General features: G+C 42.8%; 2 protein-coding genes across 11 annotated transcripts in view; one reads left to right on the top strand and one right to left on the bottom strand.

The window, feature by feature from the left end:
* Window positions 1-8,495: 8,495 nt before the first annotated feature.
* CBX3 (chromobox 3) lies at window positions 8,496-20,744 on the bottom strand. Of its 5 annotated transcripts, XM_071560959.1 has the most exons (7): window positions 19,773-19,897; window positions 18,217-18,267; window positions 16,299-16,449; window positions 14,331-14,473; window positions 12,015-12,180; window positions 10,610-10,704; window positions 8,496-9,138 (listed from the first exon to the last, which is right to left on the bottom strand). In XM_071560959.1, the coding sequence occupies exons 3-7, from the start codon at window positions 16,338-16,340 to the stop codon at window positions 9,012-9,014; spliced, it is 573 nt and encodes a 190-aa protein (XP_071417060.1). In that variant the 5' UTR covers window positions 16,341-16,449; window positions 18,217-18,267; window positions 19,773-19,897; the 3' UTR covers window positions 8,496-9,011. The 5 variants fall into 5 exon arrangements, with proteins under 5 accessions (XP_071417060.1, XP_071417061.1, XP_071417059.1 ...); XM_071560960.1 differs by lacking the exon at window positions 16,299-16,449; XM_071560958.1 differs by lacking the exon at window positions 18,217-18,267.
* Window positions 19,951-24,812, top strand: part of HNRNPA2B1 (heterogeneous nuclear ribonucleoprotein A2/B1) — a 22,651-nt gene continuing 17,789 nt past the window's right edge. For 3 of the 6 annotated variants that reach the window (XR_011698314.1, XR_011698313.1, XM_071560955.1), the window contains exon 1: window positions 19,951-20,146. Coding sequence is in view for 4 of the 6 variants with exons in the window: in XM_071560955.1 (XP_071417056.1) it covers window positions 20,117-20,146 (30 nt within the window). In the remaining 2 variants the exon portion in view is untranslated. Of the gene's footprint in view, window positions 20,147-21,232; window positions 21,500-24,812 lie in introns of those variants that run through there. The other 3 variants (XM_071560954.1, XM_071560956.1, XM_071560957.1) reach the window with 3 other exon arrangements.

Genomic DNA, 24,812 nt, shown 5'->3' with positions numbered 1-24,812 from the left:
TCTGTGAAAACAAGATGAGATGCTGTTTCTCCCTTGAATGTCTGATTTTACTGCCTTCACAGGATTTATGACCTAGTACAACAGTTGGTGTGTCAGGTTTAAAGGTTCTGTATATAACGTGATTGCGTTCCCTGCCCTTGTGAAAAATTTCTCCTTACTAGTTTTGCTGGTATATGACTGGTGTTTTTTTATATTAATCAAATAAATGAGAATTAACTGTAAACCCAAACTGAAACTCTGTTCATATGATTCAAAATGAATTAATAGAAGTACTATTTCTTTGTTATGCAGGGAAGATTTCTTTATCTATGATTTCACTAATATACAATTTTCTGAAGTACTAAGACAATGCTTTTCTGCTGAGTTGTGTTCGTCAATAATTTCAAGTGATGGTAAACAATCCACTGAACACAAAGCCCTGTGGGGTCTGTTAGAATCATTAGACCTCAGCTAATTCACTATAACAGTTCCTTTCCTGTGGAACTCTGTGTGCAAAATGGAGCAAGAGTCCTCCAGTAAAATCTAAAGAAGAGTCTACATGAGCAGTGTGGGTCTGCTTCTCTCTGGGTCCCAAGGGTGCTCACAGGTCACAATAGCTGGGACTGGCCTCCCCTGGGACACCCACCGTCTCCTGCCAAGGGTACAGGGAACATGTTTCAGTTCAGCCTGGGACTGTCAGTCCCTGCTTGAGCGATGTTGTAGGAATGTCCATCTCAGCCACTGTCTCATGGATAGGCGTGGCTTTCCTGGATGGATCCCTCTGACCTAGGTCTTAATACTGCATAAGCATTCTATTCTATTCATAGAATCATAGAGTGGCTTGAGCTAGAGGGGATCTTAAAACTTTCAATTCCCCTGCCATGAGCAGGGACAGCTTTCACTAGACCAAGTTGCTCAGAGCTCCATCTTCTCTGAGCTCAGCTTCTCAGAGCAACTTGTTCCACTGCCTCACCATCTGTTAAGAACTTTTTGTTAATGTTTAATATAAGCCTATTCTATTCTATTCTATTCTATTCTATTCTATTCTATTCTATTCTATTCTATTCCCTGAACTCACAATTAGTGGAATAAAAACAACACATTATTTGTATGAAATGCCAGGGTTTTCGCAGCTCGAAAAAAAAATTTAAAATACCTTCAAGTTGAAAATAAGGTGGAGATTTGCTCATCTTCCATCCAAAGAGACATAATTTGGTTTTGTTCTGGATGGGCAATGGTGCTACTCTTAAAATTGTGCGATACTACATTGCATATAGTCTTCACATCCTGTCTTGAGATTAGATCTTTAGGATTGTTTTGTAATAACTCTTTGAATAAAATTAAGCATTACTGGCACATTGGTGTCTTAGACAATTTGGTGAGTGAGCCAACACAAGGAGGCACCCAGCTGGATCTGTTCTTTGTGATCAGAGAAGGATTTGCGGGTGATGTGATGGTGTCCTGGTTTTGTCTGGGATACAGTGAATTTTCTTCCTAATAGCTGCTAAAATGCTATATCTTGGATTTAGGATGGGAACAATGTTGATAACACACAGATGTTTAATTGTTACTAGGTAGTGCTTACTAAAAGTCAAGGACTTGGAGTGTCTCATGCTCTCCCAACAAGCAGATGTGCAAGAAGCTGTGATGGAGCACAGCCAGGACAGCTGACACAAACTGGTCAAATGATATTCTGAGCGGTGAGCAGTATTGTGCATCACTTATCTTTCTTGAGTTTTATTCCTCTCTCTCTTTTCATCATCATCATCTTTTTTTTTTTTTAACTTAATTTCAATTATTAAACTGTTTCTATCTCAGCCCACAGGCTTTACCTTTTCCTGATTCTTCTCATCCCACCAGGTCAGGCAGTGGAGTGGATTTGTGGTACTTAGTTACTAGCTGGGGTTAAACTATGATAGAAAGTTGGAGGCTGACTTGGACATAGTGATCATGAAATGACAGACTTTTTGATTTTCAGAGAAGTGAGGAGGGTCAGCAGAACAGCACCTTGGACTTCCAGAGGGCAGACTTTGGCTCATTCAGGAAACAGATTGACATAGTCCCTTGGGAGGCAGTCCTGAAGTGCAAAGCAGTCTAGGAAGGCTGGACATTCTTCAAAGGGGAAATCATAAAGGCAGAGGAGCAGACCATCCCCATGAGCCAATCGATGAGCCAGTGTAGAAGACCAGCCTGGCTAAACAGCTTTGGCTGGAGTCTTTTTCCTTCAGTATTCAGTGGTAGGTCCGGTTGTTCTTGGGATATTCAGTCCTCTGAGCTGGAAGACAGGGACAGCTAGCAAATTGAAGCCCTCATCATTCAAGGGTAAATAGGTCTGTGGGGCTGGGTGGGATCCACCTAAGGGTATTGAGGCAGCTGGCAAAAAAACTCATCAAAGCCAGTATCCATCGTTTTTCAGCAGTCCTGGCTCACCAGGTAGGTCCCAGCTGTCTGGAAATTAGCAAATGTGAATATCCACCTGCAAGAAGCACTGGAAGGACTTCGGGAACTACAGAACTATCAGTCTAATCTTGGTGTTGGGGAAAGTAATCTTGGTGTTGGGGAAGGTTAATAAGTAGCTCATCCTGAGTGTCATCACAGAGCAAGTGCAGGACAAGCAGGGGATCAGTTCCAGCCAGCATGGCTTGACCAGCTTGAACTCCTATGACCAGATAACCCACTCAGTGGAAGTGGAAGAAGCTGTGGATGTTGTCCACCTGGACTTTAACAAAGCCTTTGATTTCTCCTGGAGTTATTGGCTGCTCATGGCTTGTACAGGTGCACTGCTCACTGGGTAAAAAATTGGTTGCATGGCTGGTCCCAGAGAGCTTCCTCCAGCTGGTGTTCAGGCTCCCCAGGTCTCCATACTGAGGCCAGTCCTGTTCAATATCTTTATTTCTGGTCTGAGTGACAGGTTTGAATGCACCCTCATTAAGTTCATAGATGACACTAAGGTGACCAGGATTGTTATCTGCAGGAGGGTAAGAAGGCTCCCCAGAAGGATCTTGACCAGCTGAGGACGACTGCATGAGGTTCAGTCAGGTGAAGTTCAAGATCTGCATTTTGGTCACAACCCCATGCAGTGCTACAGGCTTGGCAAAGAGTGGCTGGAAGGCTGTCCAGTGGAAAAGGATCTGGGAGTGCTGGTTGACAGCCAGCTGAACATGAGCCATCAGTGTGCCCACTTGGCCAAGGCCAGTGGCGTCTTGGCTTGTATCAGAAATAGTGTGACTGTAGGGAAAAAGCTGACCTATTTGTTGTAGTGAGAGGTTTTTCTGAGTCCGAGCCTGCCCAACCCTGACGTAACCCCGGGTTTCAGCACCAGATACCTGGATTCTCACAGATAAAACTCCAGGCTTCAAAGGTTAAAAGAACATTCAGCATAACTTTATTGGGGGAATAAACAGATTATATAGGGTTTTGAGGGGATACATGCGAACTGGGGTGGCTTGGAATAGGTCCAAAGGCTTTGATCATGACCTGAGGGACTTTTCCCATTGGCTGAAAGCCAGCTTCACGAGGTGTCCACGCGCTGGGCAGCCCATCTCTGGCAACAGTTTGTCGCTGTTTACCAAGGGGCTTGGGGTTGTTTACCTCTCCTTCTGGCTGCCCCAAGGTCAGGCTGACCTTGCCAGTCTGTTTAGTTCCTAACCTGGGTCCGTGCAAAGCAGGGGTTGAGGCCAAACCTCCACAACATGTGACCAGCAGGACTAGGGCAGTGATCATCCCCCTGTACTTGGCAGTGGTGAAGCCATACTTTGAATCCTGCATTCAGTTTTGGGTCCCTCATTGCAAGAAAGATATTGAGGTGCTGGAGTGTGTCCAGAGAAGGGCAACAGACCTGCTGAAGGGTCTAGAGCACAAGTCCTATGAGGAGTGGCTGAAGGATGTCTGGTTGTTCAACTTGGGAAGAGGCAGCTCAGGGGGAAGCCTTACCACTCTCTACAACTGCGTAAAAGGAGGTTATAGCCAGGTGAGGGTTGGTCTTGTCTCCCAAATAACAAGTGAGAGGAGAAGGGGAAATGGCCTGAAGTTGCACCAGAGGAAGTTTAGATTGGATATTAGGAAAAATTTTGCTGAAAGACTTGTCAAGCATTGGAATGGGCTGCCCAGGGAAGTGGCAGATTCACCACCCCTGACGGTATTTAAAAGATGTGTAGATGTGACAGTTAAGGATATGGTTTAGCAGAGGACTCAGCAGTGCTGGGTTAATGGCTGGACTCAATCATCTTAAAAGTCTTTTCAAATCTAAATGATTCTTTGCTGCTATGATTTTAAGTTCCCTTAACATGCGTTTTCTTTATAAAGCCAGAAGTTCCTGACTGTTGATCCTGCTTATAAGAACTCAAACAACAAGGTCCAGTGCTTTACAGTAGAGATTTTGAAGCAAAAGTACATACACATTTCAAATTGGAACTCTGCAGAGCAGTGCACCTGGATAAGAAAAACATTTTTGGGAAGGACGAATTGGATATAGAAACCAATGATGTCTTCATTGGAAAGAAAGGAACTAAAGAAATGAAACTGCCATCCCATCCACAGAAGGGCCACCTTTTCACCAGATTAAAATAATTTTCCAGACACTGCAATGCCTAGAAGTACTTGACCACTTACTAAAACCATTATCTAGTAAGAAAATCCATCACAAAAGGTTATTGCATTCTCAAACACCATGTCATTAATGCCAGCATCTTTAAACAGTAAGAACACGAGCTTCCATCTGGCAGGTGCCATCTGGAGCCCTGGGAATCATATCCAATTCTCTCACCATGTTAATAAATCCCACAGCACTTTACAGAAAAGCACCATTCCCGCTCGCATTGGACTGGAACAATTGTAGTTTCTTTCTCTGGGACAAGTGTTTCAATTTTGTTTGGAATTATTTATTTTTTAGCTTAAACCATCTATCATTTATTTGAAATGAGAGCCCAGAATGCTTTCATAGGAGTCTCTGAAAGGGATTTTGGGACATGGAAGTTTTCCATTTAAACTTCAAAATAATCTGATGTGACTCAACCTGACAGCTGGCACTGTCCCTACAGGAGCAATCAGGAGTGAAGCACAAAGCTTCTGCAACTCTTTCCTGGTCCTGCTAAGGTGATGGTACTACCAAACACTTTAATGTCCGCTGCTGCATGCCCTCACAAGTGTTGCCACAACTAATGGCTGGGAGAACAGGAAAACACCGGCAGGTTTATATATACATATATATATGTATTTGTATACTGCCTGTGAACAGTATACAGTGGAGTCCGATAAACCCTACAACACCTAGTCAGGATATTCACCCTGCAAAACAAAGCACAACTCCTTGAGCTAGTAAGAGACACAGCTTCATAAACCTAGAGGGAAAAATATGGTTGTTTGATCCTGCAACATTTTGTTCTAGAAACTACACACGCTATTGCACTTCAGCGTGTAAGGACACCAGTGGTAAGGAAAATGCTGAGGATATTGGAGAAAACCCTTAGAATAGGAAAGGACTGCAATCTTTTACACTGCAAGAACCTAATCAGGTGAGCAAATAAGGTAATTTCAGTGAAGGCAAAAATGTAGTTCTGGTTACATTTGAAATTATGGCAACACATGTTGAGTCCTAAATGTACTATAATCTACCACTAAGAAAGTGTCCAACAGTTCTAAGGAGAACTGAACCATAAATCTGGAATTACCACAAAGCACACAGGATACATTTGTGCTGAACTGATAATATTCACTTGCAATGCTGATAGTTTTTTTGCAGGTACTGTGAATATTTGTTTTATTCCATTTCACAGCAATTGCTCTTTAATTTGCAATTCATACAATACTAACAAACAAATTGGGAGTTTTATTCTTTCCTAGCAAAGAAGTAGGAACCAGGCTGTAAGAAGATGATGCCATAATTGATCATGATTTCAATTTTGCATAACCTAGCTCTACCTAGTTATGATTTTCTTCAGCCAGAGTAAGAAGTGTTGGAGCAAGTGCAACGGGGTTTTCTGCGGTTTGTTTGTTTGTTTTTTTTTTCACTTTTGTCAAGACAGCAGCACACAGAGCAATCACAAAATGACAGCCTGAAACCTACTTGGTTTGGTGTAAGAAAGGACAATGACAAGAAATCTCTGCATAGCTCACTAACTACAGAAGATATTTCATTTATTTCATCAGTTAATTTTAAATTAATAACATTTGTTAACTTTTTGTCTATGTATGCAGCACAGTCAGAATAACTTTACAGTAACTTGTAGCTTTATGGTGTTGCCTTTCATTACTATCAAAAAGCACTTTGACAAAAAAAGAAAACAAGTATCAGTCAGCATATCTACCATCATAAAATAAAAAACCAAGAATCTAAAAAACTGTCTAAGAAGCTGTAAAGTTGTAAGTGAATACAGTGTATTTATATGAAATAATAAAGACGAACCAGATAAAACGTAAAAAGCAGTACCTAGTTACAAATCTGTATTTTTAGAAGTTACAAAATGAGAACCAACCTTTTAACAAAAATCTTTGTCTACCACTTACAATAACCAGTAATTTAAATCAACTGTTTAACCTGTAACACTTCAAATCAGCAACTTCATACAGACTTGATATCCACATTTGAAACAAGTTAGAGAAACTGCAGTTTCAGCCAGTAAAATGCAACTTGTAGGTAAGTTTTAAGACTCCTTATAAAACACTCCATACTGAAGAAGCTGGCAGGAGAACACAAGCTGCTTAGGAATTCTTATTTAGCCCATGTATTTCTCAAGCTACTGGATAAGAAAGCAAGGATTGCAAAATCCTATATAGTAGGTGTATAAATATTTCTGTTATAGGCCCCACAAAAATTAAGCCATGAACTCTGTAGAAAGCTTAAGTATGTGATAAAGTTGGGGTAATTTGTTTACGGAACAGGCAGGAGAGATCACTAAGCATTGAAATTAACATTATTATATGGTCCAAGGGAATCCCCACATTAACAGGGGTATCAAGATTTTTCCTAGAGCCACAAATACATGAAGACTGAATTCTGCCCAAAACCAGGAATAAAAAATATTTAGTGAAAAGTTCACGTTGCACCAATTTAGCCACCACTGTTTAACTATAATTAGGTGACAGATTTTGTTTCACTATATAAATGGATTTTGAAACTATTGACAAATAGTTACATTAATGATCTGTGAAGCAGTATCAAAAGAACACCAAGCACAGACTGAATTCATTGACTCCTGACACCATGAGGGTTTCCAGAAACACACAACTTTTTTTTAATCTTCTAAAAAAACACCCAGGAAATCTCAACTATATCACCTTTAGGTGCCACCAGGTTGATCACAGCAGCACCTCCCCCATGAAGATAGGCTGAGAGAGACAGGGTTCAGTCTGGAGAAGAAAAAACTCCAGTGAGACCTTAGAGCACCTTCCAGGACCTGAAGGAGGCCTACAAGAAGGCTTGAAAGGGACTTTACAAAAATAGGTAGTGACAGGACAAGGGGGAATGGCTTCAAACTGAAAGACAGTAGGGTTGCATTAGATATTATACCAAGAAATTCTTTACTGTGAGGGTGATGAGGCACTGGGACAGGTTGTCCAGAGAAATTGTGGCTACCACATCCCTGGAAGTGTTCAAGACCAAGTTGAGTAGAACCCTGAGCAACCTGGTCTACTCAAAGGTGTCCCTGCCCATAGCAGGGAACTAAGTTACATCTGAGGTCACGTTCTATGATTCTATGACCCTGACAAGTGTATTATTACAGGATTGTATTTTTTACTCAAAACTCTAAATTAAGGATAATTCTGAAATAATCTTGGTCATTGACATATAGAGAGAAACACAGCTCAAGGCAAACTATACCATGGTAGTCAAAACACAAATAAAAGAAGGTATGTAGATGGAAGCAGCTAAGAAAGATGAATGGCAACTGGAGAAAGAATGGAAAAAGGCAACTTTCCTCCTCCTGAGTTCCCCACCCTTTGCTTCACTCTCCAAGCAGCTGATTACAGGACTAATTTCAAACTTCAATCAAACTAAGTCTTTTGTTCCGAGTATATTACTTAAGTATCTTCATTTAAAGACTCCTTTCTAAGGGCTCAGCTATATAAGTATTCTTCAGGTGATGGCCCAAAGAATAATTCCATCTGAATCAGCCCTAGCTACACTATTGCCTTCTATTAAGGCCTGAAATTAAAGCAAAGGCTAATGCTGTCAATACAAGCAAGTATTTCCTAGTATGCCTGCAGAGGTCTGGGGACCAACTGCCATACCCAACCTGTCTGGTTGCTGTGACTTACACAAGTACCCAAAGCACATGCATTTCACAGGCCCTTCCTGACTGAAAAGAACTGTGTCTCAGGCAGTATTCACAAAATAAAAATACTAATAATCCAAGCCTGGTACTTTTCTGCTATTGTGATTAGAGTGGCAATGGGCTAATATTAATCATCAACCTACCTCCCAAAAACCAACTTAAAGTTAAATATATTACAAACTGAGTTTAACATATCAAAAGTTGAGAAATATACCGCTTCAAAAGAGTCACAGCCTATCAGTATAAAGGAAGAATATAAAACTATTTTATTGACCACTGTTCACCAGTATTTACAATAAAGTAAACAATATACAGTCTGATAACATTCAAATTACTACAAAGTTAGTTTTCACTTGGTTTTCTGGAAACCAAGTGATCCCAAATACTAAAAAGAATGACCCTACAGGTTTAAAGGTCTAGGTTTGGGTAAAGAAGATACATGCACATCAATCGTATAGAAGACTACAAAACATCTGTGAATTTGTTTAGACATTCAATTATGATCCTGTATAACTATGGAAGTTTATCAATGTTTTATAAAAGCTTTTACCTAATATGGAGGAAGTAGTATCAAATGCTCTCCTGTGATAAATGAAACAAGTTGCAGAAAGCTTTTATTTACTTGCTGTTGATGCAAAACATACTACTTCAAAAAAATATCAAATTCGAATCTTGTTAGAATGTATGCTTCTCACACTGCTAATAAATCCAATTTTGGGTTTTAATATTCTTATATATAAAAAAAAGCAATGCAAACAATTATTGTGCTTCATCTTCTGGGCATGAATGCCAAGTTAGTCGTTCTTCATAAAAAGCGATTACGATCTGAGGACACTTCACGTTCGCTTCTTTGGCCAGCACCAGATCTGCCTCATCTGAGTCTTTCCTGATGTAGAAGGGAGTGGGATTTAAGAAATAGCATAATCATTATTTCAAAACATTTAGCAGTTCTTGGTTAAGTCATAAGTTCTGAAAAGAATGTCAGCTAGAAATCAGTTTCTAGTACATCTTTCACTACTGCTACCAAGAATTTCCATGCTAATGGAAATTTCCATGCCAAGGTTTCATAGCTCCACCTTCCCTCCATTCCTGTATTTTTTTCTGTTTGAAATAAAAGTGCTTTTCAAAGGGAACCAATTACATGGTTACAAACTGCAGTATGCAATGAAAGAAGTAAAACTCGGTTAATCTTGTCTTTTAAAGGCTAATCAAAACTTCACAATGAACTTGAAAATCAATAGCACCAGTCTTAGGCAAAAATTATATTTACTGTTTATGCAAGTAACTTCCTGTATTTGTACGGCTATTCTTGATGCTCTCTTGGGGTAACAAACAAACTTTCCAGTCTGACATGCTTCAGATGCCACTTTAAAGTGTATGCTGTCTGTACGAGTCAGCTTTGTGCAAACATACATGTCACCTATGACCAATTATGAAAAACTAATCAACTAAAATGGAACCAAACAAAACAAAGATTCTTTTTGTCCTCTATGTCTCATTTTGCCAAGTATCACTACAGAAATTCAAACACTCATGAACATTGTTTTTCAACTCTCCTAAGTTTCACATAAAATTTATAGAGAATTTGGAAAGGCAGCGGGAAGACAATCTTCCAAAGCACCAACCTAGAGCAGTCCAGGCACATCACATGCCAAATCACATCTCTGGAGACAATGCAGTTTGACTCCATTCAGAAAATCATAAGCTTCTCAAAGGCTGTGGAAAGCTATCCTTCTTATCCCATCACCTTAAGGAATCTGACCCCTAGCAAATATCAATTCATTCTCTTGATTTCTCAGTGCTGGAAAGAAGTACTAATTTTATCCCATTTGTTCAAGAGGAAAGAAATCCTTCTGTCAACACTATAGCTAATGTTGCTGGCCCTCCATATTCTTCATCTCCCTCTCTGCTTCCTCCACTACTTGCTTTCAGTTCAAGCTTGCTGAGTGCAGAACAGCTGGCCCTACTGTTGGTTAAATGGTTGGCTATCCAGGAGCTGATTTCTGCTTATTGAAACGTGTAAAGCTGGATTTCTGCCTGCCATTCCCTCAGCAAGAGCATTGCCAAGATCCAGTTTTTCCATACAAATGCCTATTTTCCCCTATTTTATGAGAAATTACCTTTCAAATTTCAACTTCTGTACAATTGAACCAAGAGAAATGAAAGATATTTGTGGTTTTGAAGGAAGAAGGATCAAGTACTAACTGAATATAGAAGGCTTGCTATTCTGAATACAAGGCTAATAAGGATACCCGCAGCTTCTCGGCCTTACTCCTGAAATGAAGTTGTCTCATGAGTCTGTGTGCAACTGTCTGCCCTCCCTTAACATGGACAAAAACTGTGGATGTCAGACTTACCATTTCATGAGGAACATAAGCTCTCCACTGCTGTCTGTGGCCCCAATTATCCGCTCAGGATCAAGACCCCTTGCAAACCCTCTCGGTTTATCAACCTATTGATTAAGTTAGAATATGGTTATCTACTGTAAGATGAAATTCTATTTTGGTGTTACATGCATAAATTTTGTGTGTGTATCAGAACAGAAACATACAGCTTTAAAAAACAATCAGATCTATAATTACATATTATTGTCTCAACAGGACATTGATTTTTTCATAATTGATCTTCAGGTCAAGTAATTTAGATGTAGGGCAACAATGAAGAATTTCACATCCATGTTTCCAGCATTTATTTCTGAAAACACAACATATGAAACAAGTGGTCTAAAATCATTACAGTAGGTAAACAAGCATAATCAGTAAAAGCAACAAAACCAGCAAAGCAAAAATGCACATCTGGAAGTGGGAAAAACACGTTACTTTCAGCAAAACAACAGGCTTAGGTTGGCTGAAGCCAACAATGAAACTGCACCCATGGAGAACACCTCAACTCTTTTTGGTTCACTGAAAATCACAAAGTTGACAAGAAATATCACAACTATTTCCTGTATTATCTCCTTTATAAGGTCACAACAACCTTTTAGAGAGAGTGGCCTCTCCTGTACCAGATGAAGCACACAACTGTCTCCATACAAAAAGTAAAATACTCTTTGTACTATTCATCAACTATTCCTTCCAATGCCTTCCAACATTTTTGTCAGTAACTACACATCCAACAGTTGTCTTCAGTACATGAAAATTGTTGGCAATGTCAGTGGTTTCAAACTGCTGGTCCCAAAGTTTATAGAGGAAAATGTGAACTACTGAACACGTTACTACATGTGCATTATTTTGTATTCACCAGCATTAAATGTGTCATGTTGTTCACTCATTTGTATTGCAGAAGAAATCCACACCTTTCATAAAAGGTAGGCTTTCTTCAGTCACCCTTTCTACCCCCTCTCCACCATCATTGTCTGGTCCTAAGTAACTGACTGGTCTTCACATTTTGCCATCTTGCATATGCTGAATATAAGCCAAATATCTTGGACCTTTTGGTCTAATACAAACTGATCACTTAATATCATTAATTAATAACTCTTAACCTGTCTTACTTTCAATTATTTGGTAAGCATCATGGGACAATGCAAGAGCTTTTAATCATCATGTCAGTCAATCATCTTTTACCCACCATTTGGACAGTCTCATTAACCACAATTAATGTACACCCTTTTCAAACCACAGTTCCAGATACTGTGCAATTTTTACAGTTTTAAATCAATGTTCAGTCTCATTCTCAAAGTCGCAATAGATTTTTGGGGGGATGGAAAGGTAGGGAAGAGAAGTAGGGGGAAAAAAGCTTAGCATGTGAACATATACTTACAGAATCACGCTTTTTCTTCGATTTACTATCATCAGATTCACTATCTGACAAAGATTTTCTTTTGGCACCATCTGTTTTTTCTTTACCAGCTTTCTGAGAGTTCAGAAAAGCTTCAATTAGCTCTGGGCAATCTAAGTTCTCTTCAGGTTCCCATGTGTTGTCAGCACTGAAACATACACATATTTATGTAAAACTAGCTGCATAGCTCCCCTTAATTTAAGCAAGTTAGTTTTTTTGTCTTATTATATTAAGGTAGGTTTCTGAAACCTTAAGTATGTTATCTAACCCTAAGGATGTTTATCGTGCTGTCTTTAGTAACCTTCATGTACTGCAATTGATGACTGAAAGAAGTACGCTCTCATAATGTTCAAAACCAATGTTCTTAAACTGAAGACAGCACAATAAGCAAGTCTATTAACTCCTAGTTCTGAATGTGATCACGAGAGTTAAAACAAGCAATCTGCACCCTACAAAAACCTACCTGTCCATTTAAACTCACTTGCTTCCCTGGATCCCTTAAAGACTGTCCAGCAAACAAATTATATGATACGAGCACTAAGAGTTACTGTGGTAGTTTTGGCCTTAGTTTTAGCTAGGCCTAGATTACACCTCAGTTTTAGTAGGCCCAGATAGTGTGATGTAGATTAGAAGAGACAAGTGTCTTAAGCAACCAAAGAGGTATTTCATATCATTTGACCTCAAAACAAGTATAAAAGGGAGTGAGGGGGGTGCCTCTGTATCTTTTTGCTTCATGGTTGCAGTGTTAAGAGGATGTGCTGCTGCTGTTCTGCTGAGATTAGGCCCCACTGCCACCCCGCCATTGTGTTATCTAGGGAAGTGACCATTTTATTGTTAGTTTTATTTCCCTCTTGCTGGGTGTCTCTTGGGAAGTGTCTTTTGGGTTGTTTTTGTGGGCTGAGGTGCTGTAATCTGTATTATTGGGTGGGAGTGGGGAGTTATTGTTGCCTTTTCTTACCTTTGTATATATGTGTATATATATACTACTTAGCTTTTACTTTTCTCTCTTCTGTGTAAATATGAAAGGCGTGCCAGTTTAGTTTTTTTCAGGGTTTTTTCCCTCCTCTTCACTGGGGGGGGCTCTGACTTTGTGTTTGGGTACTTGGCACTTTGCCAGCTCAGCTGAACACACTTACAGAGAACACTCCTTACAAACAGCTTTTATATATACAAGTTTCCAGATACCAGGAACACTCTCTAAAGTTGTCTCTGAGCACAGAGCACAACTGTACCTAGAGTTATCTTCCTCCATCAGTTGACTACAGGAGGGAACAAAGGTGGGCAGAACTCAGCACTGCATCCATGTTTCAGTGAGCGTGACTTTTGTTAACTGAAATTTTAACAAGTCTATGAATGTTCTGTGGAACAACTAAGCACCTCATGAGAAGCACTCATGCACAAATACTGCCTCAGCTCTACTGCACGAGCAGGATACCAACAAATTATTTTCCAATACTGTAACATATTACAAGCTCAAATCAGACCCTCAAATACCAAACACATTGTGGTTTGCGTTGATGTATTTATCACTAAACACATTTCAGGTGCTGGAGAGAATGATGTTGCAGTGCAATGACTTTGAGAGGTATGAAGCAACAATTGGTATCACTGCATATGTAACCACATGCTCAAATGCTGGGTGCATAGCCTATTTTCAGCTCGTAAAGCAGGCTGCCATGAGTGTCACTGGAAGGAGAGTGGAGGCACAACTGCATTCCTTCTAAATCAACTTTTTAAGTCCACTGTGAGGTTCTTGTGTATGTACATAAGTCCTTGGAAAGACACTCAAGGACTCCTTTTGGGTATGCCTAATGAAGGCACACATGCCACAGAATTCCTTAGGCAAATTTAGCTAATTTGAGAGCAGTTCAGGAAAATGAACAACAAGCAAACTATCTGCTTCAAATTCATTGCTTAAGAGCTGCCTTCAGTTTAAATCTTACATAATTTTGTTAATCAGAAGTAACATTTATTTCACTAAGTATAAAATAACTGTCAGTCTAGCTTATCTTGATACTCACACAACCTGTATGAGACAATCATGGTAGAAGAACAATCACTAAGGACTTGGTTAAAGTTCCTGAATATTTTATGTAGCACAAACACTGAGCTACATTATCTTCTATTTCATTTTCATACTTGACTGCCCCACTTTAATACACATTTATGGACATCCTCCTCTCAAGGTTCTTTAAAGTGGAACCCCATCATCCAATCTCCTCTCTGCACAGTTATTTCAAATAAATGGTTCATGTTTACCATGTTATCAGAAAAAGAAAAAAAAAGGTAATGCCTTACTCTGTAAATCCTTTCCACTTCAAGTAGTATTCCACCTTTCCATTTACAACACGTCTGTCCAGGACTTTCTCCACAACAAATTCTTCAGGCTCTGCCTCTTCAACTTTTTTACCTTTGCCATTCTGTTTCTTTCCCATTTTATGCTACAAAAAAATATTCAGAACGACAGTATTAATTCTTTTGCTTTATGTCGTTACTTTACCGGCCAAATCCAACTTTGCTCAGTAAACAGCAACAAATCATGTACTTATTAACACTAAAGCCAGAAGCTCAGACTCCTTTTACGTTAGTGCATGTGGTCAGGTAACCTGAGCAAGACATGTTAATGTTTTGGGGTTTTTTCAGCTGTTTAATGAGATACCCAACACCAGTTGTTAAAAAAAGTGAAATTTTTTTGTCCACATACTCCATAACTATACTCTCCTTACAAATTTAATTCTCAGTGCTATATGCTCAAAAAATTAAGAAGCTTCTAAAAGTTAACTCTATGCCTGTTAAAAGGCAGAGGGCAAGGCAGAAGTAAAGAAAAGGAACACGGGAACTGTGAAAATGCATAAAATAGAAAAGGGATGGTACTCAAAAAAAAGGTGGTTACTACCTTTTCCAAAAATCCAAGGAGAAACTGATGGCAGCTAAGTTTATGGTGTATTGCTACAATAAGCAAAATACTCAACAATAACCTGTAACTATTGAACAGGTCACATGCCAGGAGCATTCCAGTACTGCAGTCTCTTCTCATTCTTGGCCATGCACCAATGTAACTTACAAAGAGATGTCACAAAGGTGCATAAATTTAATATTGCTACACTTAAGTACAGCACTTAACACATAATTTAACTGTTGTAAGTTTACATTTGATAAATAATAAGTTCTTAAAATAAACATTACATCCACATCATCCTCAAGGCATTCCCAGTTCAATAAGGCACAATCAAATAGTAATAGAAGGACACATTTTAGAATTTCATTGTTTCTAATCTCAAAAAGGTTGGAACAAGCCTATCATGTTGTTGTGTCACATTTCTGGAGGACTGGCAGAGCAAAACCATTCTGCTTGCCATTTTGGACTGCACCTTCTAAGGAAATGGTTAAAGTGGCAGCCATAAACTATTAACCTCTCAAAACATATAGTCATGCAGCACCCTAAATCAAAGTGGACAGAACTAATTCCTCACCAAAGCACTTTCTGTACAATTGAAAGCAGATAAGCAAAAAAAATCACAAAGCCCCTTGATGGCCTGTCTCTACTTTTTTATGTAAGTAATGTGGGTTAGTTTGAGAATATTTTAATTTTCAAATTTTTTGCAGTTTTATTTTGATGTGGTGAAAGGTGGAAAAAAAAAGTATGTTAGACACAAAAAAACTGTTTCCTTTTTGTAAACTGAAGATTTGAGGATAATTTTCTTGCCAAAGCCCTGTAATCATACCCCTTATTTTTACTAATTAGCTTTTCCCCTCCCTCTCTCTCCAAAATAGCTTCACTCTGGGTTAGCAGCCCATAAATTGAAGGTGCAAACAACAAAGAGGAGAAAAAGTTTCTAGTTTCTCATTCAAACAGCAAGTTTCTGTATGTGATTATACCTCACATGGCAATTGTTCTGATTTGGAAGCACAGAAGAGAGATTATCTAGAACAGAGCATGGATTTCCAATCAGATTTTAACTGCCTGCATACCCCAGGTGTATTTTGACCACAGCATTCATGTCTGAAAAGTGTCAACTTAAGCACACTGGCTTTTTTTTTTTTGGCCTCTACAGGAAAAAGAATGCAAGACTGAAATTGAAGGGAAATAAAACATGAAGACGTCCAATGCTTCTATGAAGGCTGCTTCTTTCAAGAAATGGAAGTGTGAAAAAGAGAAAAGGGTAGAGATGAGGAAAAGAAACAAACAAGAAAAGAAGCAGAGGGAAAAACAACAACACAGTAAAAGACAGACTCACTATACCATAGTAATAACATTATAATTACTGGTGATGAGGCAAGCAGGCTACAAGTGGGGAACATCTCCATCTGTATTCTCCGTTGGACTAAAATTCTTTGATTCAATGGAAGATTGTTTTCTGGTACTCTTTTCGGCTTCACTAATTTCTTGTCACTTAAAGATCAATGTTTTGGATTTCTGTATCAAAGCAACAATTTTTTTTTACTTTCTAAGACTTAAGTATCTTAGTATCTTCCATAAAAGAAAATTAATGTTATGGGGGTCTGTATTTTTTTCTTGAAGTGCAGTAAAAAATAACAAAATCAACAGTATGCTACTTTTTGTTCTAAGTATTTAAGATTTAATTAGGTCTCGTGCATCAGCACAGCTCTCCAAACTCTTGAACCTATTAAAATCATACTTGATTGCAGAGCCTGCAGAAATACTGAACAAGTTAAAAACATTCTGAGATTATACATGCCCATGCAAATCTCAGCCCACGAGTGAATGTGACACCTGACTGAAGTTAAAAGGTACTAAATGTCCACTAGGCCCCTGAATCTCCCTTCTCTAGGGTTGTATGTTATAAGCAGTACCTCGGGCATTTGACCACTGAAGGCTTGTCTATGGCTTTTTTCCCTTTCTGCATTCAGAAGTCACATGTGATGTGACTACGCAGATCTGTGGATAACCACTTTCTTTTAGGGGCAAGGTTAAAACACTGAAGTGACACTGCGGTGTACGGTTTTAAATACAAGAGGCAAGAAAATCGGAATTACAGCTCTAGGGCTACCCTATCCCCCAATACATTTAGGTTTTGCATGCAAATACATAATGAAGCAGAAGTAGTTACGGTTCCCATGGGAACCATAACTGATTTTCCTGACCCGTGCAGCAAAATTCTCAACATCAAAAGATTAAAAATTCTGCATTCATAGATTCTTTTTCTCTCTCTGAGGCACCCTCTACCCAGGCTGGCTAACTCCTTCTCTTCCTCAAATTAGGGCTAAGTGGGCAATCAATTACTAACAAAGTTCAGACATTCGTCTTGGTAAAATCTTTTAAAACAGTTTGTTATCATACAACATAGAGGAAGCATCATATTGAACTTCTAAGCCAGGAGTTAATACAAGCTTTTAATATATCTCAAGCTGAGTAAATCAGTAATCATTTCAGTAAATTTAGAAACAGGCCTTTTGAGTGCATTATAAACCAGGTGTTCTCCTATCCAAATTTTGAACTGTGCACATGTATTTTTGCTTACTTCCCCACCTCAACCTCAGAGGTATCTCACACTATACTTTTTCAGTTGTGTCTTTTACAAAACTATGTATCATTATTAGTTGAATGGTAACCAGCAACCAACTGCCCTTAGAAGTCCGTATTTTAATGTCAAGCAAAGCTTTACAGGACTTGAGATCCATGAATGCATCATTAAAATGGTCCAGGAAGGGTTGACATCTGATAATCTCTGCTCCTATGAAATTCAAAGAAACTGTTATTTGTTAAAAATCATTTCAAAAGGCATCTTAACTATGCCACATAATTTCTCAATAATGTTACTTTTCATTTGTAAAGACTGCCTTTTCTTAGGCAATTAGTTTTCTCCAAATACACAGGGAGAAATTAAATCAGTACATGATTTGGATTTTTTTTGTATGTAGGATGAATTACATGGTGTGCTGAAAGGCGGCTAAAAAAATCCTTGATGTTTTCTACTGTAAGACAAATTAAATAGTACAGTCCTTTCACATTTTTTTTCCAACAAGGCTCTTTAGAAACAGCAGATTTATTAAAGCCAATGTCCTTTCTAGTAGCCTTACTTTCTGGATCTGAAATTTTGGTCAGAATAATGCTGGGGAGGGGAGATGTGGATGTATCTTTTAAATGGAGATGCCAAGTTATAAGTTTGAAGAAAAATATGTTGATTAAATCCTTATATACTTTAGGTGTGCATGAACTTACCAATGGAGTTTTATTGGAGGCCATTTTTATTGCAGACTTGCAGAGCTTTTACTAGAAAAATGCATGACAATTAAAAGGAAGTTTGCATTACTCAAAGAAAGGCATCCCAAGACAAGTATGGTCCTTGTTCCAACCCCCATGTATTCACTGCGTGTAACATTTCTTGTATGGATTAAATCCAGAACAAAAGTAGGTTACCACTTTGTCTGGCATAACCCAGTAACGCACCATTACGCTAGCCAGGATGAATGACACTGAGAAGCTGGTATATAGGGTTAAAAAGGGTTTTTCCCAAGGCCTTCAAAGGCTTAGAGACGTTTCTGGGGAAAAGGGGGAGGACCATCAGGGATGCTTATTTCCTTAAACCCAATAGAACAGTTCAGATCCTAGCAGTTAGAAATATACCTAAGGTATATTAACTGCGAATCTGCTGGGGAACAGCTACATATCTGTGATGTAATGAATCACCCATTACTCTTACATGGGAACAAATGCTTATAAACAGCAAATACTTATATTAATGCAACTATAATGTTGCCTTCTGATTCTCACGTTTGCAACAGCTAAGGCACTAAAGCAATATTAACTCAGCTAAGCCGTACATACTACGTATTTAACCTACACAAATGATGTTGAACGCAATCCATCCCCTTTTCCATGTCATTTGTCATACCGACCAGATCCTTAGGCATGTATTGTCCCCGCCCCGCTGTGAGCTACAGAACTGTTAGAATTCCCCATATGCCTGGGCAAGGCAAAAGAGAAAAGTCCTTCAAGGCCAGAAAACCTCCCGGACTCAGTAATCCCGCCCAATCCTCCCCTGACACGGGAGGCAGATTTTGGCAGACCCATAGGCGGCAGCGTAGTCGAGGTGGGAGAAGGGCAGGGGCAGGGCCCTCGCGCGGAGGGTCTTGCCTTGTGTCACCCTTTTGAAAGGCCGGGAAAAAAATGGGAAAAAAATCCAACAAAAACAGTAACAAGCGCCGCATCAGACAACAGTGGCAGCCTTGCGGAGGCCGCTGCGCCTCGGGCCTGCGGCGGGCGAACGTGAGGCCGGCGGGGCCGCCCCGGGCGAGGTGACGGGGCCGGGGACCCCGGGCCGCTCCCGCCGCCGCCGCCAGGGCCCCTTCCACGCCGCGCTCCCTCCCCCGCCCCCGCCCGCCACGTCTGCCCCGGGCCCGGCACATGTAGGGACGGCCCCGGGCCGGCTTTGTCTGCCGCGCGGGTGCCGCTGCCCCCGCCCCCGGCGCTGCCCTCCTTCGCCGCGGCGGCAGCGCCCGCGGCTCCGGGGGCCTCCCTCCCTCCGACTCTCTCTCCGTCGCCGTGCGGGCGCTGGGGCCGCGACCCCCGGCAGCCCCGCTCCGCCCGCCACCCCCCACCGCCAAGGAAGCGGGGGTGGGGGCAGGCGGGCAGGATGCGCTCCACATCTCCCGCGGCGGCCCGCGGCAAGCCGCAGGGGGAAAGGGAATCAGGGAAGAGGACTCGGGAGCGGGTGGGGTGGAAGAAGGCGGCTGCAGCGAGAGAAAAGAGGAAGAGAGAGAGAGAAGGATACAGACTTCAATGGTGCCCAGCCGCTTGGGTCTCCCGTCTCCTCCTCGCTCCCGCCCTGCGCGCACTGAGCGGCGGCGGCAGCAACAGCGACATCCGCGGGGGGCTGAGGCGGGGGGTGGGGGCAGGGAGGGAAGGAGGGAGGGCGGAGAGGGGCTGGCGGGGCGGGGCGGGGCTGGGCTGGGCGAGCTCTGCGCGCCGCCGGCTGTGACGGGGCAGAGCGCACGCCGCCGCCTACGCGCGAGCCGCTACAACCTCCGACCGTGGTGGCCGCCGGCACAGGAGGGGGGCCAAGACGTCTCTCCAACGCGGGGCGAGCGCAGGACCGCGCCAGGCGTCCAAAAGAAGGAAGATGCCTCGCGGCGACAGGGAAAGCGACTGGGTGAGCCGGGGGGAGTGGAGCGGGCGCACAAACCACGGCCGCCATGATGGCCGCCGCCGCCGCGAGTGCGCCGGGCCCGTGCCGCGGGGCGGCCCCGGGCGCGGGGAGCCCGGGCGAGGAGGGCCGGGGTGCGTTTGAAGCTCCTTCATAGGGGTCCGTACGAAGCGCAGCCATTTCCCGCGTTGCGGCGGGGAGTCCCGGCTGTAAGCGAGGGGCGGGGGCGAGGAAGGGAGGTCGGAAAGCAGTGGAGCTGTAGGGCTCGAAAACTCGTTCTTCAGTAGAAAAAGGGTCGGGGAGCCAGGTGGGAAGGCTTCTTGGTCAGGGGAGCCGCGGGTGGACCCGCTGTGGAGCTGGGGGGGAGGGGTAGCAGAGGGGGCGGGAAGAAAGCCGCTCCAGCGCCATTTCCCTGCCGCGCGGGGCGGCAGCACTCACCCTTTGTCGCGGACAGGAGGGGAGGGGAGGAGCGCACCGGAGCGGGCGGTGGGCCCGATGCCGGCGGTGCGGGGTAGAGCGGAGCAGGCTACGGCGGAATTCGCCTCTCTCCGCCGACGCCCCGCGGTGTGTCGGTGCTGGTGCCAAAATCTGTGTGGTTTTCACTTCCTCCTCCCCGGGCGGAGCGGGAAGGGGCAGGGGCTTGGGGGATATTTCGGGGGCGCCGCGCCAGCCCGCGCCTTACAAAGTACCACACGTTCAGAGGGACAACAGCGGGGTCGCCCCGGCTAATTATAACCCCGATGTTTGAGCCTGGTGGTCCGCTCGGCAATTTCCGGAGAGGGAAAATCCCCCCCAAAAAGCCGAGCCCCTGTGCCAGCCGCGCTCGGGGCGGCTTCGGCTGCGCTCGGGCGCGTCTCGCGAGCCTGGGCCTTCGCCGGAAATTGCCGAGCGGTCCCGGCGTGGCCGTCACTGTCCGGAAATTGCCGAGCGGGCGCCCAGCGCCATTTTTGCCTACTTCGGCGGGCTCCGGAAATTGCCGAAGTGAGCCGAATGGGCTTCCGTTTGTCGTTCGGCTCTTTCCGGCGGCTGTCGAAGCGCATAAGCCCGAGGACGACGGTTCCTTCGGCTCATTCCGGAGTCGGCCATTACTAACGGAGTCCATGACTTTCATTACGCGATAAAAACACGTCGGGACGTTACACAGAACTGCTACCGCTTTGGAGGCATTTAAGTCCCAAATTCTAGATTTTTTTAAAATTCATTAACTAAGCCAGAACCTCGGAAGCGAGCCCGGGCTGGAGAAGGACGGCGCTAGCTCTACGCGGAGCTGAATTTCAAATTACGTAACAGTTCAGGCAGCCATTACCGACCGATTGTACGGTACTGTCGAGCAGGAATACTTAAACCATGAAGAACATGGTACGTGGGAAGGGAGGATTCAGACTTTGCTTTTAAGGAGGGAGGCGCCTTTGCTTGTGCGGATGGAGTAAATTTTCCGGGAGCTGGGCATTACGGGCAGGCTTGAGCCTTGCTGGGCGCGGGGCCGGGCGCTGGGTGTCTGTGTGGAGGAAGGTTCTGGAAGCGGCGGCTCGGGCTGGCGCTGCCGGGCGAGGCGGGGAAGCTGCGGTAACCGTGCACGGCGGACAGCGCGTTCCTCAGCCGTGGCCGGAGGAGGGGGGCTCGGGGCTGGTCGCTGTGCGGGCTGGCCCCGCGCGGTGCGGCGCGGCCGGGGCGGTGCTGCGGTAATGGCGGAGGCGGGGGGAGGGGTAAAATGGCGGCCTGGCGGGGCCGGAGGGATCGCTGCGGAGGGCGGGCGAGGCGGAGGGAGGCTGTGGCACTCCGGTGTCCGCGGGGGCGGGAAGGACTGAGTGCCGGAGAACCCTTCCTGGTGCCGGGTGTGTGGGCGCACGCCAGGCGCGGTTTGCAGCGCTGTCCCTGGAGGCGGCGGCGACTCCGGGCGCCATTTTCCCCGCCCGCCTCGGTGTTCCCGCTGCCGCCACATGGCGGAGTCGCCGCGGCCCGGCCCCTCTGGCGGAGAGCGGGGCCGAACAGCTGGGGAGCTCCAGAGTTCAGAGATCTCCCCCTTCGCTTGTCTCCGTCAAACATTTCTGTTGCCCTGGTTCATAATTTTGCACTCGGCGTGGACTGTGTGTACGTATGTCACTGCTCTGTCGAGCACATTTCCTTGCTCTGGTGATTAACTTTCCAGCAAAGGCTGAGCATTTTCCAGTCCTTTCAAGTGTTGCTTTAACCATATCAAGGAAAGCTTAAAATACACACAAATTCTACAGAGGTTGAAAAGATTACCTCTCACAGGGTTTACTTTGGAAATCTTGAAAGTGGTGTTTTCTTCAGCTTTTATTTTGTGGGCCTTGGTAGGTATGGAGGAGTGTCTGTGTGTTTTTACCAAATGAGGATTTCCCTCGGGATTCTAAGAGGGACCAGAGTGATGATAATTATTACTGTACATTGCACAACTTCAGCATAAACTTTACATCATCAGAGCTTGCTGGACCGTGATGGGAGGTTGATGTTAGGTTAACCTGAGCTTCATAAAACTGACAACACTTCAACAGGTTCTGCACATCCAGAGGCTGTGTGTGTATTAGTGGAGCAACATGTTTATGCTCTTTCTTCGCACTGTGGTTTTCACTGAAGCACCGCGTTATAGGTATGTCCGTACCGCTAAACCCATAACAAGGTGGTGCCAAGGTGTTGTTCTGGGTAGGGCATGGACACCGAGTACGTCTCTTAAAGTATATTATATCTAGTTCAATTTTTTTTTAGTAATACGTGATGGGTTTTTTTAATTGTTATGGCTCCTTGAGTTTCGTTTACATGTTACAGGTTTTCAGAGGTAAACCTAACACTTAACTGGAAAACGCTTATGTGTCTATTGAATGTGTTTGTCATACTTATATAATAGTGTCCATTATTAAATGTATGGAGATTATGTAGGGAAAAGTGGGGATTTTGTGGGCCTGTGAAACGGTAACCAAATGGTCCCTGATTTTCAGGTAGCAGAACAGAAGTAATTGAAGGGATGATTTTTTCGGTGGTATTCCTGCTTTAAAAGTCTCCTTTGCCAGCTTACTGGAAATGTGTAATTGATAGTACAACATACAGCAAATGGGGGTTTTAGCCCAGGTCTTGTAAACAGTGATATTTTCTTTATTTCTTTTATGAGATCGGGTGAAAGGAAATGTCACAACGTAAAACATGGGTTTGCTGCTTTTAAACTCATGTCTCCTTTTCGCTGTCTGCACAAGGAGGAGACAGTATTAGCTTTCTCTCTGTTCCTAGAAGAAAAGAGATTAGATCCAACAGTACATTCCAGGTGTTTCAAGAGGCATTTAAACTGCTCTTTCTCAAATACCGTATGTATTGGAGGGTGGGAAGGGGAAGGCGACTTCCTTGCCAGGCTGCAGTATCAGCTGGTTTACTCATAAGCACTTTGACAAGTACTGGTTTGGTACTACCTGCAGTAATTGCCTTCCTGTTACGTGCGTGTAGATCCAGGCCTGCCTTGGACAATCTCAGAAAACATGTTGATGTACATACAGACTCTAAAAGTGTATGTGTACTGAAGTATTTTGCTTGTTTTCTAAGTCTCATTGTCTAGTTTTCCTTTTTCATTTATCTTAATGTCCCCTGCATAGTTGGTCATGCTGTGTTTGCCAGTTACAGCTACCTGTGCCTTTGGGGTTTACAAAAAAACACCTACCCTAAAGAAAACACAAAACCAAACACCCAAGCAGATTTGCTTGGTTTTTAAAGTTAGATAACAGTATAAAGTGATAATTGCATTTGAGTTCTCTTGTCCCTAGCAGGACAGTTGTATTTAAAAAAACATTCCAGATTCATAAATTCTGTGAAAGGGACAACTTTTTATCGTGTTTTTAAGTTGACATGAAATTGCAGCAGGTATGAGCCAGTCATACTGTTGTTTGTGGAAAATGGCAATTGCAATGCCTGCTTGGTGTGAAAGGTTACTACGAAAGAGTTTTGAACTGACAGAGGTTGGAAGGTTGTCATTCCTGCTTTGGTATACCACTACATACAAAATAATAAGTGTAATACGTTATTACTAGTCCTGTTCTGCTGGGTTAGTTTGGGGTTTTTTATAGGGAATTACTTTGATGCTGCTGCTGTTAAAGTGGATAGACTTGCTGCTAATTCCAGTGGTGTGGGATCCCAGATTTTACAGATGGTCCTACTCTTACTTGTTTTAATAGCTATGGAGAAAGTGCCAGGTGTTGACCTATTTTAGAACATCTTTAGTTGTATTTTGTTTATTTCTACTTGTAAAGCATTGGGTAAACAGCATGGCAATATTCATGTGCAGCAGCTTGAACCAGAACGGTTTTTAAATATAAATGTCACCTAGAATAGCATTGGACAGCATGAATTTATTAATGTTTTCTGTAGTGAGAACTTTCAGGTTTGTTTTTATGTTCCTTTAAAAAGCATCTCATAAAGGTCTTTGAGAGGAATGTTCTGGAAGTCTTTGAGCAAGCTCCCTACTTCTTGATGTTTGGAGGGAGAGACAGGAATAAATGCATGAATAAAATCTGTATTGTAAAAGTGGACCTGTAGAATTGCGTATTGGTTAATTTCTTCAGTGGGGTAGAACATTTAGAAGAGTCAAGCTTCATTTTGGAAACAAGACTAGAAAGTTTTTGACACTTCAGAAAATCTTAAGTGTCTGATTTGCTGATGCAGAGGAGGTATT

The sequence above is a fragment of the Pithys albifrons genome, chromosome 7, assembly GCF_047495875.1.
Source record: "Pithys albifrons albifrons isolate INPA30051 chromosome 7, PitAlb_v1, whole genome shotgun sequence".
In the NCBI taxonomy this organism is placed as follows: Eukaryota; Metazoa; Chordata; class Aves; order Passeriformes; family Thamnophilidae; genus Pithys; species Pithys albifrons.
The sequence above is the reverse complement of the archived record's forward strand: the minus strand, read 5'-3'. Positions and strand labels throughout refer to the sequence as shown.